This window comes from Selaginella moellendorffii, unplaced genomic scaffold (assembly GCF_000143415.4).
Source record: "Selaginella moellendorffii unplaced genomic scaffold, v1.0 SELMOscaffold_99, whole genome shotgun sequence".
Lineage (NCBI taxonomy): Eukaryota > Viridiplantae > Streptophyta > Lycopodiopsida > Selaginellales > Selaginellaceae > Selaginella > Selaginella moellendorffii.
In genome coordinates, this window is record NW_003314360.1 from 430682 (window position 1) to 444574 (window position 13893).

Consider the following 13893-nt stretch of genomic DNA (forward strand, 5'->3'; position numbering starts at 1 on the left):
AGAGGGCTGAGACTTATTTAAACCCCCCCACCCAGAGGGATAGCATTGTAAACTGAAGATCCTCTGCACTGCCTCTGCGAGGCTCAAAAGCAAAGCATGAAGTCTTATCTCTAATTGTCTTTCGTTTCCAATCTCTGGATTTTGTAGCAGGGGCCTAGATTGAGCAGAATGGGCATGGTTGCGCTAGGTTTTGGGGCGTCTTGTTCATCGACAGGTGAGCTGTGGAGCTCGGTGAGTACAGCGAGGGGTGCAGCCGGCGGGGGAGGCCCCGGATTCGGAAGAAGGAGGAGACTGTGGAGAAGGTGAAGCAGCAGCTGGAGGATTGCTACCTGGTTGCAGGGGTTCAGTACAAGAACCTGACGGTGCAGCAGATGCAGAACCTGCGTCGGAGCCTGCCGGAGAAGACGAAGCTGATGGTGGCCAAGAACACACTGGTGGGTAAGGCGATTGAAGGCACCAAGTGGGAGGCTCTCAAGCCTTGTCTCAAAGGGATGAACGTGTGGCTGTTTGTGCACACGGAGGAGATCCCGGTGGCGCTCAAGCCTTACAGAGCGTTTCAGAAGGAGCTGAAGCTGGAGGACAGTGACTTCACGGGGGCTGTGTTTGAGGGGAAGTTTTACGCACCGTTCAACCAGCTGGAGACGATGCCGAGCCGGGCGGACGTGTATTGGAAGCTGCTGGGGGCTCTCAAGGCGCCGTCGGCTAGAGTGGTGGGGGTGCTTCAGGCTCCGGCCACGAATCTGCTGCTCACCGCTCAAGGCGTATGTTGCGAAGCTGGAGGAGGAGAGTCGCTCTTGACTGTTTTGCATGGAGCAGGAACGACATTGTAGTTTTTCAACCTTGCTCTGTATCTTAACAGTATTGACAGTGTTCACACACCGATTCGAACCCGGGGTAAAGTGATCATATAATTAAATAATAATACATACAAAAATTCAACAGTCAAAAGGGAAACTTTGTTACATCCGTGGAATCAAATGAAAGTACTGCTTGTAAATAATCAAACAGAAGAGAAGGAAACGTTTTAAGAGAGACAGGCTAAATATATGAGGTAGTCTCTGAATATATGGATTTACTATATATAACTATACATGAATTTAAAATAACTGAAATAATAATAATTATGACTTTTTAAACTAAATTTCTTAAATAAACTTAAATATGGATTGTTGTGCGCTCAACGTCGTCAACACATTATCTATGCCGTTTCCCTTACTGTCACCGATAGAGAATCCAGTCACCTACCAAAGGAAAACCAGAATCGTAAGACTCGCTTTGTATCAAAGTCTTGAATCGCACCTGGAAAGCCTCCTTTACCACTAAATACTGGTGATCACATCTTTCTCGGACGCTTTTCGGTATGCCTTACAGCTGCAATCTGCTCGATCATACCAAAATTGGAGCCGATAATAACACTCGAGGCGTATATATCCATCGGATTAGACTTTTGATATGAGAGAGCTGATGAATTGTCCTTGTCCGAGAAAAATACGTATCCAAAGTTCGTTCGAGCATACTCTACAGAAGACAAAAATTAAAAATAAACGAAAAACGTATAACGTATGGACTTACTTTCATCGCCAGGCTGCTCATTGTTCTTGATAGCAATCAGTCTTCGGACGTCACTCTTAAGATTTCGAACGACTTCCGACCAATCCGCAATGGCTGGCTTAAGAGGGTCTCCAGAGCACTTGCTTTGGATGTACAAAAGAAAAGGCTCCAAATCCATGTCTTTTACTTCCTTGAGTATCAGGAAGGTATCAGCCCCGCTGTTCCGAGGTCCACAGATGGCCCAAGTCCCTGACCTTTGAACCTCCTTTTTTGAGCCTGGACTACTGTGTTTGATCCGAAACCAAAAAACTAAAAACAAGAACATACCTGGACTCAGTTGCTTGATTGAAACTGGAAAAGTGGGGAACCTGAACTTTCGGTTCTTCAGATTGTCAGGGATGTACCAATCGCAAGGCAACACATCCGCCAGCATGAAGGTGTCTGAACCCCCCGATAGTAACTGCAAATAACAACATGTTAGTAACCGAGACTATGAAAGACTATGAACGTAGAATTCACATACCTTATGAATGTAGATGCTGAAGATCAGAGACAACAAATCGTTGTCTTCCTTCTGCTTCCAATCATCCGTTGACATTGTTGTCAAATCAAAAGTTGTAGAGCCAAAAAGGTCCTCCCGCTGGAGTGTTAGCTTATGCAGTAACACAGGTGAAAACTCCACCAGAGCCTTTTCTTCGTCAAGATTGGGAACGTCCACCACAGCCACTACTCCACAACTCTCCAGAGCTTCCCATGTCAAAACATTCTCTCTTGGAAAGGCCTGCAGCAGAACCGGTTCCTTCCTTGAGACATGCTCACGAAGCATCGATGCTTGAATTGCTCGTAAGAGATAAGGAAATCTCTCATCCCCGGCAAAGCCATTGTAATACTCGAATCTTGTGCATAGGCTCCACACACGATCCAGAATCCGCCTTACTTTGTCTCTCAGGAAGGGCTCCTGAATTCTCAGCGCAAGGTTGTCAATGTCAAGGGCCATGTCTGGGTCATCTGAAGCCAAAGCCTGAACCATGAAGGTAATCAACCTCGGATTCCCTCCGCTCAGCTTGCACAACAGCCGCATGCCATCATTTAAAGCGTGAAGTTCTTCACGGTTTGAAGTCCTCAGCACCTTGTTAAAGACTTGCAACACCAGCTTCTCCCGATCGCTGCTGCTGAGAGGGTTGACAGGAATATAAATCACTTTAGATGATCCAGTGTCACCGCTCTCTCTCAAAGATGCCGCTGTGAAAAGGTTGGTCGCTCCGAGCATAGTGACAAACGTTTTGCCACCCGCGTTCCTGTGCTTCCAAACTATGAACTCCCGAAACAGTTTCTGAACAAGGACGTTGTTCCTCCCAATCTCATCAAAGAAGAACGACAGGTAAATGTTTTGGTCTCCGAGCTCGCAGACTTCTCGCAACAAAGCTATCACGTCATCAAACAGGAGGAACTTCTTCAAATCAGGTGCTTCGGCATCAACAACAGCGACAAGCTCTTGGTAAGGAAAGCGCGTCCAAGTCCCAGTATCTTTTCTGATGTTATCTTGGCCATCTGCTCTAGAAACAGCTGCATGCAAAGTCCTCAGGGCCAAAACCTGAGCATCACCCAGCCCGGCCTCGCCATGAAAAGTTGAAATAAAATCATGGTACATGAGCACGTCGAGATGTTCAACGGTGCTCATCATGGCCTCCCACGGTCGCACCTCATCGGTTGATGTATCGAAAATCGAGGCAAGTTCTTGAATCCTTAGCCCTGGATCACTCCGTTGCCTTCTCATCTCAATGAGTATTTGTGGGAGTGCCTTGCCAAGGGATGTTTTTCCCGCACCCGGGAATCCAACCACACCCATTATATGGTGGAGGCGCCTAAACATCCCAGTCTGTGTGTTGACTGCTCATGAATTGCTTGTACAACAGCCAGTTACCCCTGAGCAAAGCATACACAGTATTCTCTCGTCCAACAATGGGAAACTGCTGCCCGATGTCCTTCAGAGACAAGCCAGTTGGCAAAGAAGATAATGAATCCCTTTCAAGGCATTTTCTGTACGTGCGGGCATGCTTAAGACGAGGTCCAAAGAGCTCCTTCAGCTTGGCAATCCGATCACGGGCGTTTGACCAAACAACTCCACTAGAGGGAATGAGCTGCTGACGGAGCTGCTTCTCCTTCTCACGGAGCTGCTTCTTCTCATCACGGAGCTGCTTCTTCTCATCCATCCAGTGCTTCTGAAGCTCACCCTGCGTGGAATCCACCTTCTGCTCAACCTGCTCAATCGCTTGTTGCACGGCCCTGATCTCCGATTCCACTTCCTCAATCTGCTGCTGAATCGATCGCTCAGGCCCATCCGCCCTTTGCCGCTTCCCAGCCCTGATATCTGATTCCAATTCCTCCCCATCCGCCCTTGGCCGCTTCCCATGAGACTGCTCTCGCACCATGGCGGAACCCTAACCTAGGTACTCTCTTTTTTAGGGTTCTAGCCGTAGAATGGAAGACTGGAGTAGGTTCACGTAGAAAAGAACTAATGTTGACTCGGCAGTGAGTATATGGCAGGACAGCTTCAGGCTTATGGCCATCTCGGACTCTCCTCAGAGAGATCTTTGGCTGATCAACACGTAAGTTCAGTATCAAAAGGAAGAATCTTAAGCTGGATCAATTGTTGCTGCTGTTTTATTCGCAGGTGTACTGTGAAAGCTCCGACAATGGAAACACTGATACGTAAAGGCAAAGCGGCCTCTATTCCCTTGGTGGATAGCTGGATGCGTTCTTCAGGGTTTAAAAGATCTCAAAGCCGTCAGCGTCATCGGAGTGCAGCAAATACAGCGGGGGAGACTTTGAAAGGCCACGAGGCCTAGCTGCTTCGACGGGATGCTTTACCGTCTCTTGATTTGCCAAAAGTTTATAATCTCTTTTGCTGTTGTGTTTTCAGGTTCGTAAGAACAAGTTTGTCGAGATCATTCCTATCAACGTTGGCTGCTTGGGTGCTTGCACATACTGCAAGACGAAGCATGCTCGCGGGCATCTTGGCAGCTACACAGTAGACGCACTAGTAAGGACCTTCGCCAGTTTCTTTTCTCTGTTACTGAGCTTTATCTACAGGTGCAAAGATTGAAAACCGTGGTGTCTGAAGGTGTGAAGGAGATATGGCGACACTGGAGCTTACGGTTATGGTTATCTGTTTCAAGCTAGCATTTTTTATTTACTTTTTTCTTTCTTTGCACTACAGGACGAGATATTGGAGCAAATATACCAGCGCTTCTACGTGCTTTAGTTGCCGCGCTTCCTCATAGACAGAAGTACAATGCTCCGAATCTACATCTTACAGCATCTGGAGGAAATGGCTGTCACCCCTGCGTGTATTCGTTCCTTCATGTTCTGGTTCAATCTGGAAGGGACTCGGTGTTGGAGGTACTGATGTTCTGGGTGATTGTTTTGTCTCTGTAAGCCGTTTTCTGTGTTCTTCAGGGCATGAAGAGGGAGTACACGTTTTCCGAGTTTAGAAAAATTGTGGATACTCTCACAAGACTAGTCCCGGAGATTCATATCGCTACAGATATTATCTGTGGATTTCCAGGTACACTCGCATGCATGAAAAAGATTGTATCTTATTGAGCTTTTATCCTTGTCAGGAGAAACATCAGAGGATTTTGACAGGATCATGGAACTAATACGAGAGTACACGTTCCCACAGGTCCACATATCACAGTTTTACCCTCGACCAGGTAGGTAATCTCTGTACATGCTACTGAATGGTTCTCTCTGTCACTAGTGTTTATCCTGTCAATATCCTTAGACAGGAACACCGGCGGCTCTAATGAAACGGGTTCCAACGCTCGAAGTGAAGAAACGAAGCCGTTCCTTGACAAGTCTGTTCGAATCGTTCACTCCTTACGCAGGAATGGAGGTGAAACGTACCGAGTCTGGGTCACCAACACTGCTGCTGATGGAATTCATCTGGTATTCTTTCTTTTGTTCTACGTCTCTGCAGGTTGGCCTGTGTACAAGTTCTACTTCCAGCTGTACCGGGCCTTCTTGGAAGCAAGTTAATGTGAAGATTACGTCTGTCGGAAGATGGTCTGTGACTGGCGAGTGGCGAACCAGATTCCACTCCTGGAGACGATGCTGAGAAAGTCGGACGCGAGCAGCGGTAAGGAATGCGATCCTCGGGGAGTTCCTGAGAAAGAGATCCCGAGTCCAGGCATCACATTTTCGTTTGTTGAAATTCACCAGGATCAGAAGCGGCCGGCTCTGTGGTCACTCTTGTGGCTTTCTTTACACACTCCAGAAGAAAACAAGCTCAAGGACGAGTCTGTGCAACGCTCGCACAAACTCGACTGGGCACAACTGGGAGCTCCAACCAGAGTCCAATCTCCGCTATCCCAGACGAGGTGTCTTTACGTCAATGACGGCGAGAGACTTATCTTCATCAAGACAAGTTTGCAAGCACTGGTACGCTCTGTGTTCATCAGACTGTCTGTGGGAGAAATTCGTCGGCTCAAGTCAAGCCAACTTACCAAGGTACGTGCCTCCTGACTATACTATTTTCTGGAAATTTTGTTTTCCTTGCTTAAACGTTGAATTTTGCAGATGGCTGGTGCATAAGCACAGCACGCTACTGTCGTCTCGAAGCACTCGCGTTTTATATTTCACGAACAGATACACGTTTCTGATTCAAGCCTTGGATGCATGGTGGGAACACGGGATTTACAGCTCCTCTAAGCTGTGTCCTCTTATATGAGAGCTTATGCTGCGCGACTGGTGCGTATTCTATGAAGTGCTAAGCTCCGCTTTTGCGAATCATGCAGATTTCCTATCTGCCTCACTTCTGCCAAAGCTTCACGGCAGATTGAATCTGTACGACCTGGAAGGTGTGTGTTTGAATGACGGAGTCACTGGGATGAAAATCTGGAAGGTGCTGCGTGACCTCTGACAGCGTTATATCTCATGGGTGAAAGTTTGCCTTCACTGCTCGGACCTGAATTATGCAGTCCGACTCGAGAGAGTCCGGTAAGTGGCATTCCCGCTGGCTGTTGGATCCTCCACCGTTGGATCGTACAGATCTAACAGCTCAAACGCTCAGCCTTTGAGTTGCCAGAAATTTCTAAGTCCTAGCACTTGGTTTTTGGCAATGGAGAGGAAGCTACGTGAGCATGGCAGCTACGCCTTGAGCACGCCACGGCCCAGGTCACCACAGCCAGCTGCTCCAGCAGCAGCAGCAGCAGCCGCCGACGCAGGCAGCGCCAGCCACTGCAACAGCCCGCGGCCTGCCAACACCAGCAGCTGCTGCAGCTGCTGCTCCAGCCGGCCAGCCAGCCGTGCCACGGCCGGCCTCCAGCGACTGCCACAGCGAGCACTTGGGCCAGCACTCGCCGCCCAAAGCGCCTGCCCTGTGGCTCGTCGTGGCCCAGCCCGTTAGCACTGCGTCCCGGCCAGCCGCTGCCCAGCAGCACCACCAGCGCTGCCCAGCAGTGGCCAGCTGCGCCAGGCACCACCGCACGACGCTACGTGCTGCCCAGCAGCACCAAGCACCGCCACACGCCTTTCAGGGCCGCCACACGCCGCCCAGAGCCGCTGCGCCCTGCCTAGCGCCCCCCCGCACCGCCTGGTGCCAACAGCAAACCAAGACAACTCCATACGTGACTTTGGGACAGGAGAAGCCAGCCATGATGCCCCTTACTCCCTGCACACGGGTCTGGCACAGCAAGTCCCCAGGCCGGGCATTTCCGTAGGTCCCTGTGTGCGCTGCACCTCACAGCCAGGACGCCACAGAAATCCCTGCCTGGAGCTGCTAACCGCCACTAAGAGTCTGGGAGCTAGCTCGGCCTCTCCACACAACAGCTTTTCTGGCGTCTAGTGCGGCCCAACTCCCCTAACTCAAGTCTGGCACAGCAAATGCCCCACAAAGGCTTTTTGGCCCCCCTTGGTTGCTGCCTCAGCACCACCAAGGGATCTCCAAAAATGCTATGGGGATTGCTCCCTGCTGTTGAGAGCACCCACACCACCCAGACATCACCACAAAGCTGCTGTGATCCACCAGAATCTGCCGTGGGAGACACAATTGCAACCGCAATTGCAAATGCCCGCCTCTGCTTCTCCAGCATCCTCTCCACCGTCAAATCTCCCGATCCAACGGTCCACATGGCCCAAGCCTAGGCTATGGAGGAGAAAGATGCAAGGAGCAGTCATGACAGGGCATTCTGTCTTGACCACACCACAACATCAAGCCAACGGCAAGCCAGGACAACTCCAAGCATGGTTCTGGATTCAGAGAAACCAGCCATGCTGCCCCTCTCTCGTCTGGCACAGCAAGTCTCCAAGCCATGCATTTGCATTGGCCCCTGTGTGCTGCACCTCGCTGCCACAGTGCCACAAAAAATCCCTGCCTGGAGATGCTCATTGCCACTAAGAGTCCGCCACAGGGCAGGCGCTTTGGGCGGCGAGTGCTGGCCCAAGTGCTCGCTGTGGCAGTCGCTGGAGGCCGGCCGTGGCACGGCTGGCTGGCCGGCTGGAGCAGCAGCTGCAGCAGCTGCTGGTGTTGGCAGGCCGCGGGCTGTTGCAGTGGCTGGCGCTGCCTGCGTCGGCGGCTGCTGCTGCTGCTGCTGGAGCAGCTGGCTGTGGTGACCTGGGCCGTGGCGTGCTCAAGGCGTAGCTGCCATGCTCACGTAGCTTCCTCTCCATTGCCAAAAACCAAGTGCTAGGACTTAGAAATTTCTGGCAACTCAAAGGCTGAGCGTTTGAGCTGTTAGATCTGTACGATCCAACGGTGGAGGATCCAACAGCCAGCGGGAATGCCACTTACCGGACTCTCTCGAGTCGGACTGCATAATTCAGGTCCGAGCAGTGAAGGCAAACTTTCACCCATGAGATATAACGCTGTCAGAGGTCACGCAGCACCTTCCAGATTTTCATCCCAGTGACTCCGTCATTCAAACACACACCTTCCAGGTCGTACAGATTCAATCTGCCGTGAAGCTTTGGCAGAAGTGAGGCAGATAGGAAATCTGCATGATTCGCAAAAGCGGAGCTTAGCACTTCATAGAATACGCACCAGTCGCGCAGCATAAGCTCTCATATAAGAGGACACAGCTTAGAGGAGCTGTAAATCCCGTGTTCCCACCATGCATCCAAGGCTTGAATCAGAAACGTGTATCTGTTCGTGAAATATAAAACGCGAGTGCTTCGAGACGACAGTAGCGTGCTGTGCTTATGCACCAGCCATCTGCAAAATTCAACGTTTAAGCAAGGAAAACAAAATTTCCAGAAAATAGTATAGTCAGGAGGCACGTACCTTGGTAAGTTGGCTTGACTTGAGCCGACGAATTTCTCCCACAGACAGTCTGATGAACACAGAGCGTACCAGTGCTTGCAAACTTGTCTTGATGAAGATAAGTCTCTCGCCGTCATTGACGTAAAGACACCTCGTCTGGGATAGCGGAGATTGGACTCTGGTTGGAGCTCCCAGTTGTGCCCAGTCGAGTTTGTGCGAGCGTTGCACAGACTCGTCCTTGAGCTTGTTTTCTTCTGGAGTGTGTAAAGAAAGCCACAAGAGTGACCACAGAGCCGGCCGCTTCTGATCCTGGTGAATTTCAACAAACGAAAATGTGATGCCTGGACTCGGGATCTCTTTCTCAGGAACTCCCCGAGGATCGCATTCCTTACCGCTGCTCGCGTCCGACTTTCTCAGCATCGTCTCCAGGAGTGGAATCTGGTTCGCCACTCGCCAGTCACAGACCATCTTCCGACAGACGTAATCTTCACATTAACTTGCTTCCAAGAAGGCCCGGTACAGCTGGAAGTAGAACTTGTACACAGGCCAACCTGCAGAGACGTAGAACAAAAGAAAGAATACCAGATGAATTCCATCAGCAGCAGTGTTGGTGACCCAGACTCGGTACGTTTCACCTCCATTCCTGCGTAAGGAGTGAACGATTCGAACAGACTTGTCAAGGAACGGCTTCGTTTCTTCACTTCGAGCGTTGGAACCCGTTTCATTAGAGCCGCCGGTGTTCCTGTCTAAGGATATTGACAGGATAAACACTAGTGACAGAGAGAACCATTCAGTAGCATGTACAGAGATTACCTACCTGGTCGAGGGTAAAACTGTGATATGTGGACCTGTGGGAACGTGTACTCTCGTATTAGTTCCATGATCCTGTCAAAATCCTCTGATGTTTCTCCTGACAAGGATAAAAGCTCAATAAGATACAATCTTTTTCATGCATGCGAGTGTACCTGGAAATCCACAGATAATATCTGTAGCGATATGAATCTCCGGGACTAGTCTTGTGAGAGTATCCACAATTTTTCTAAACTCGGAAAACGTGTACTCCCTCTTCATGCCCTGAAGAACACAGAAAACGGCTTACAGAGACAAAACAATCACCCAGAACATCAGTACCTCCAACACCGAGTCCCTTCCAGATTGAACCAGAACATGAAGGAACGAATACACGCAGGGGTGACAGCCATTTCCTCCAGATGCTGTAAGATGTAGATTCGGAGCATTGTACTTCTGTCTATGAGGAAGCGCGGCAACTAAAGCACGTAGAAGCGCTGGTATATTTGCTCCAATATCTCGTCCTGTAGTGCAAAGAAAGAAAAAAGTAAATAAAAAATGCTAGCTTGAAACAGATAACCATAACCGTAAGCTCCAGTGTCGCCATATCTCCTTCACACCTTCAGACACCACGGTTTTCAATCTTTGCACCTGTAGATAAAGCTCAGTAACAGAGAAAAGAAACTGGCGAAGGTCCTTACTAGTGCGTCTACTGTGTAGCTGCCAAGATGCCCGCGAGCATGCTTCGTCTTGCAGTATGTGCAAGCACCCAAGCAGCCAACGTTGATAGGAATGATCTCGACAAACTTGTTCTTACGAACCTGAAAACACAACAGCAAAAGAGATTATAAACTTTTGGCAAATCAAGAGACGGTAAAGCATCCCGTCGAAGCAGCTAGGCCTCGTGGCCTTTCAAAGTCTCCCCCGCTGTATTTGCTGCACTCCGATGACGCTGACGGCTTTGAGATCTTTTAAACCCTGAAGAACGCATCCAGCTATCCACCAAGGGAATAGAGGCCGCTTTGCCTTTACGTATCAGTGTTTCCATTGTCGGAGCTTTCACAGTACACCTGCGAATAAAACAGCAGCAACAATTGATCCAGCTTAAGATTCTTCCTTTTGATACTGAACTTACGTGTTGATCAGCCAAAGATCTCTCTGAGGAGAGTCCGAGATGGCCATAAGCCTGAAGCTGTCCTGCCATATACTCACTGCCGAGTCAACATTAGTTCTTTTCTACGTGAACCTACTCCAGTCTTCCATTCTACGGCTAGAACCCTAAAAAAGAGAGTACCTAGGTTAGGGTTCCGCCATGGTGCGAGAGCAGTCTCATGGGAAGCGGCCAAGGGCGGATGGGGAGGAATTGGAATCAGATATCAGGGCTGGGAAGCGGCAAAGGGCGGATGGGCCTGAGCGATCGATTCAGCAGCAGATTGAGGAAGTGGAATCGGAGATCAGGGCCGTGCAACAAGCGATTGAGCAGGTTGAGCAGAAGGTGGATTCCACGCAGGGTGAGCTTCAGAAGCACTGGATGGATGAGAAGAAGCAGCTCCGTGATGAGAAGAAGCAGCTCCGTGAGAAGGAGAAGCAGCTCCGTCAGCAGCTCATTCCCTCTAGTGGAGTTGTTTGGTCAAACGCCCGTGATCGGATTGCCAAGCTGAAGGAGCTCTTTGGACCTCGTCTTAAGCATGCCCGCACGTACAGAAAATGCCTTGAAAGGGATTCATTATCTTCTTTGCCAACTGGCTTGTCTCTGAAGGACATCGGGCAGCAGTTTCCCATTGTTGGACGAGAGAATACTGTGTATGCTTTGCTCAGGGGTAACTGGCTGTTGTACAAGCAATTCATGAGCAGTCAACACACAGACTGGGATGTTTAGGCGCCTCCACCATATAATGGGTGTGGTTGGATTCCCGGGTGCGGGAAAAACATCCCTTGGCAAGGCACTCCCACAAATACTCATTGAGATGAGAAGGCAACGGAGTGATCCAGGGCTAAGGATTCAAGAACTTGCCTCGATTTTCGATACATCAACCGATGAGGTGCGACCGTGGGAGGCCATGATGAGCACCGTTGAACATCTCGACGTGCTCATGTACCATGATTTTATTTCAACTTTTCATGGCGAGGCCGGGCTGGGTGATGCTCAGGTTTTGGCCCTGAGGACTTTGCATGCAGCTGTTTCTAGAGCAGATGGCCAAGATAACATCAGAAAAGATACTGGGACTTGGACGCGCTTTCCTTACCAAGAGCTTGTCGCTGTTGTTGATGCCGAAGCACCTGATTTGAAGAAGTTCCTCCTGTTTGATGACGTGATAGCTTTGTTGCGAGAAGTCTGCGAGCTCGGAGACCAAAACATTTACCTGTCGTTCTTCTTTGATGAGATTGGGAGGAACAACGTCCTTGTTCAGAAACTGTTTCGGGAGTTCATAGTTTGGAAGCACAGGAACGCGGGTGGCAAAACGTTTGTCACTATGCTCGGAGCGACCAACCTTTTCACAGCGGCATCTTTGAGAGAGAGCGGTGACACTGGATCATCTAAAGTGATTTATATTCCTGTCAACCCTCTCAGCAGCAGCGATCGGGAGAAGCTGGTGTTGCAAGTCTTTAACAAGGTGCTGAGGACTTCAAACCGTGAAGAACTTCACGCTTTAAATGATGGCATGCGGCTGTTGTGCAAGCTGAGCGGAGGGAATCCGAGGTTGATTACCTTCATGGTTCAGGCTTTGGCTTCAGATGACCCAGACATGGCCCTTGACATTGACAACCTTGCGCTGAGAATTCAGGAGCCCTTCCTGAGAGACAAAGTAAGGCGGATTCTGGATCGTGTGTGGAGCCTATGCACAAGATTCGAGTATTACAATGGCTTTGCCGGGGATGAGAGATTTCCTTATCTCTTACGAGCAATTCAAGCATCGATGCTTCGTGAGCATGTCTCAAGGAAGGAACCGGTTCTGCTGCAGGCCTTTCCAAGAGAGAATGTTTTGACATGGGAAGCTCTGGAGAGTTGTGGAGTATGGCTGTGGTGGACGTTCCCAATCTTGACGAAGAAAAGGCTCTGGTGGAGTTTTCACCTGTGTTACTGCATAAGCTAACACTCCAGCGGGAGGACCTTTTTGGCTCTACAACTTTTGATTTGACAACAATGTCAACGGATGATTGGAAGCAGAAGGAAGACAACGATTTGTTGTCTCTGATCTTCAGCATCTACATTCATAAGGTATGTGAATTCTACGTTCATAGTCTTTCATAGTCTCGGTTACTAACATGTTGTTATTTGCAGTTACTATCGGGGGGTTCAGACACCTTCATGCTGGCGGATGTGTTGCCTTGCGATTGGTACATCCCTGACAATCTGAAGAACCGAAAGTTCAGGTTCCCCACTTTTCCAGTTTCAATCAAGCAACTGAGTCCAGGTATGTTCTTGTTTTTAGTTTTTTGGTTTCGGATCAAACACAGTAGTCCAGGCTCAAAAAAGGAGGTTCAAAGGTCAGGGACTTGGGCCATCTGTGGACCTCGGAACAGCGGGGCTGATACCTTCCTGATACTCAAGGAAGTAAAAGACATGGATTTGGAGCCTTTTCTTTTGTACATCCAAAGCAAGTGCTCTGGAGACCCTCTTAAGCCAGCCATTGCGGATTGGTCGGAAGTCGTTCGAAATCTTAAGAGTGACGTCCGAAGACTGATTGCTATCAAGAACAATGAGCAGCCTGGCGATGAAAGTAAGTCCATACGTTATACGTTTTTCGTTTATTTTTAATTTTTGTTTTTTGTAGAGTATGCTCGAACGAACTTTGGATACGTATTTTTCTCGGACAAGGACAATTCATCAGCTCTCTCATATCAAAAGTCTAATCCGATGGATATATACGCCTCGAGTGTTATTATCGGCTCCAATTTTGGTATGATCGAGCAGATTGCAGCTGTAAGGCATACCGAAAAGCGTCCGAGAAAGATGTGATCACCAGTATTTAGTGGTAAAGGAGGCTTTCCAGGTGCGATTCAAGACTTTGATACAAAGCGAGTCTTACGATTCTGGTTTTCCTTTGGTAGGTGACTGGATTCTCTATCGGTGACAGTAAGGGAAACGGCATAGATAATGTGTTGACGACGTTGAGCGCACAACAATCCATATTTAAGTTTATTTAAGAAATTTAGTTTAAAAAGTCATAATTATTATTATTTCAGTTATTTTAAATTCATGTATAGTTATATATAGTAAATCCATATATTCAGAGACTACCTCATATATTTAGCCTGTCTCTCTTAAAACGTTTCCTTCTCTTCTGTTT

At 48.9% G+C, this 13893-nt stretch overlaps 2 protein-coding genes and 3 pseudogenes across 2 annotated transcripts; 3 read left to right on the forward strand and 2 right to left on the reverse strand.

The window, feature by feature from the left end:
* LOC9637611 overlaps nucleotides 1–948 on the forward strand; it is a 1533-nt pseudogene extending 585 nt beyond the window's left edge.
* Nucleotides 949–1047: 99 nt separating this feature from the next.
* Nucleotides 1048–4029, reverse strand: LOC9637151. Its single transcript, XM_024663392.1, has 5 exons — nucleotides 2075–4029; nucleotides 1879–2011; nucleotides 1573–1827; nucleotides 1300–1518; nucleotides 1048–1241 (listed from the first exon to the last, which is right to left on the reverse strand). The coding sequence occupies exons 1-4, from the start codon at nucleotides 3422–3424 to the stop codon at nucleotides 1334–1336; spliced, it is 1923 nt and encodes a 640-aa protein (XP_024519160.1). The 5' UTR covers nucleotides 3425–4029; the 3' UTR covers nucleotides 1048–1241; nucleotides 1300–1333.
* A 3-nt stretch (nucleotides 4030–4032) lies between these two features.
* Nucleotides 4033–6451, forward strand: LOC9637612 (annotated as a pseudogene).
* Nucleotides 6452–8445: 1994 nt separating this feature from the next.
* LOC9637152 lies at nucleotides 8446–10864 on the reverse strand (annotated as a pseudogene).
* Nucleotides 10865–10905: 41 nt separating this feature from the next.
* LOC9637613 lies at nucleotides 10906–13848 on the forward strand. The gene is made up of 5 exons (XM_024663393.1): nucleotides 10906–12821; nucleotides 12885–13017; nucleotides 13069–13323; nucleotides 13378–13596; nucleotides 13655–13848. Exons 1-4 carry the CDS (start codon nucleotides 12591–12593, stop codon nucleotides 13560–13562), a joined length of 804 nt encoding a protein of 267 aa, XP_024519161.1. The 5' UTR covers nucleotides 10906–12590; the 3' UTR covers nucleotides 13563–13596; nucleotides 13655–13848.
* Nucleotides 13849–13893: the final 45 nt, after the last annotated feature.

Coding starts and splice junctions, on each gene's coding strand:
- LOC9637151 (XM_024663392.1), bottom strand. CDS start 3,424: ATGTTTAGGCGCCTCCACCATATAATGGGTGTGGTTGGATTCCCGGGT. Junction 2,012..2,074: donor TCAGCATCTACATTCATAAG/GTATGTGAATTC, acceptor TGTTATTTGCAG/TTACTATCGGGGGGTTCAGA. Junction 1,828..1,878: donor AATCAAGCAACTGAGTCCAG/GTATGTTCTTGT, acceptor ACAGTAGTCCAG/GCTCAAAAAAGGAGGTTCAA.
- LOC9637613 (XM_024663393.1), top strand. CDS start 12,591: ATGGGAAGCTCTGGAGAGTTGTGGAGTATGGCTGTGGTGGACGTTCCC. Junction 13,018..13,068: donor AATCAAGCAACTGAGTCCAG/GTATGTTCTTGT, acceptor ACAGTAGTCCAG/GCTCAAAAAAGGAGGTTCAA. Junction 13,324..13,377: donor TGAGCAGCCTGGCGATGAAA/GTAAGTCCATAC, acceptor TGTTTTTTGTAG/AGTATGCTCGAACGAACTTT.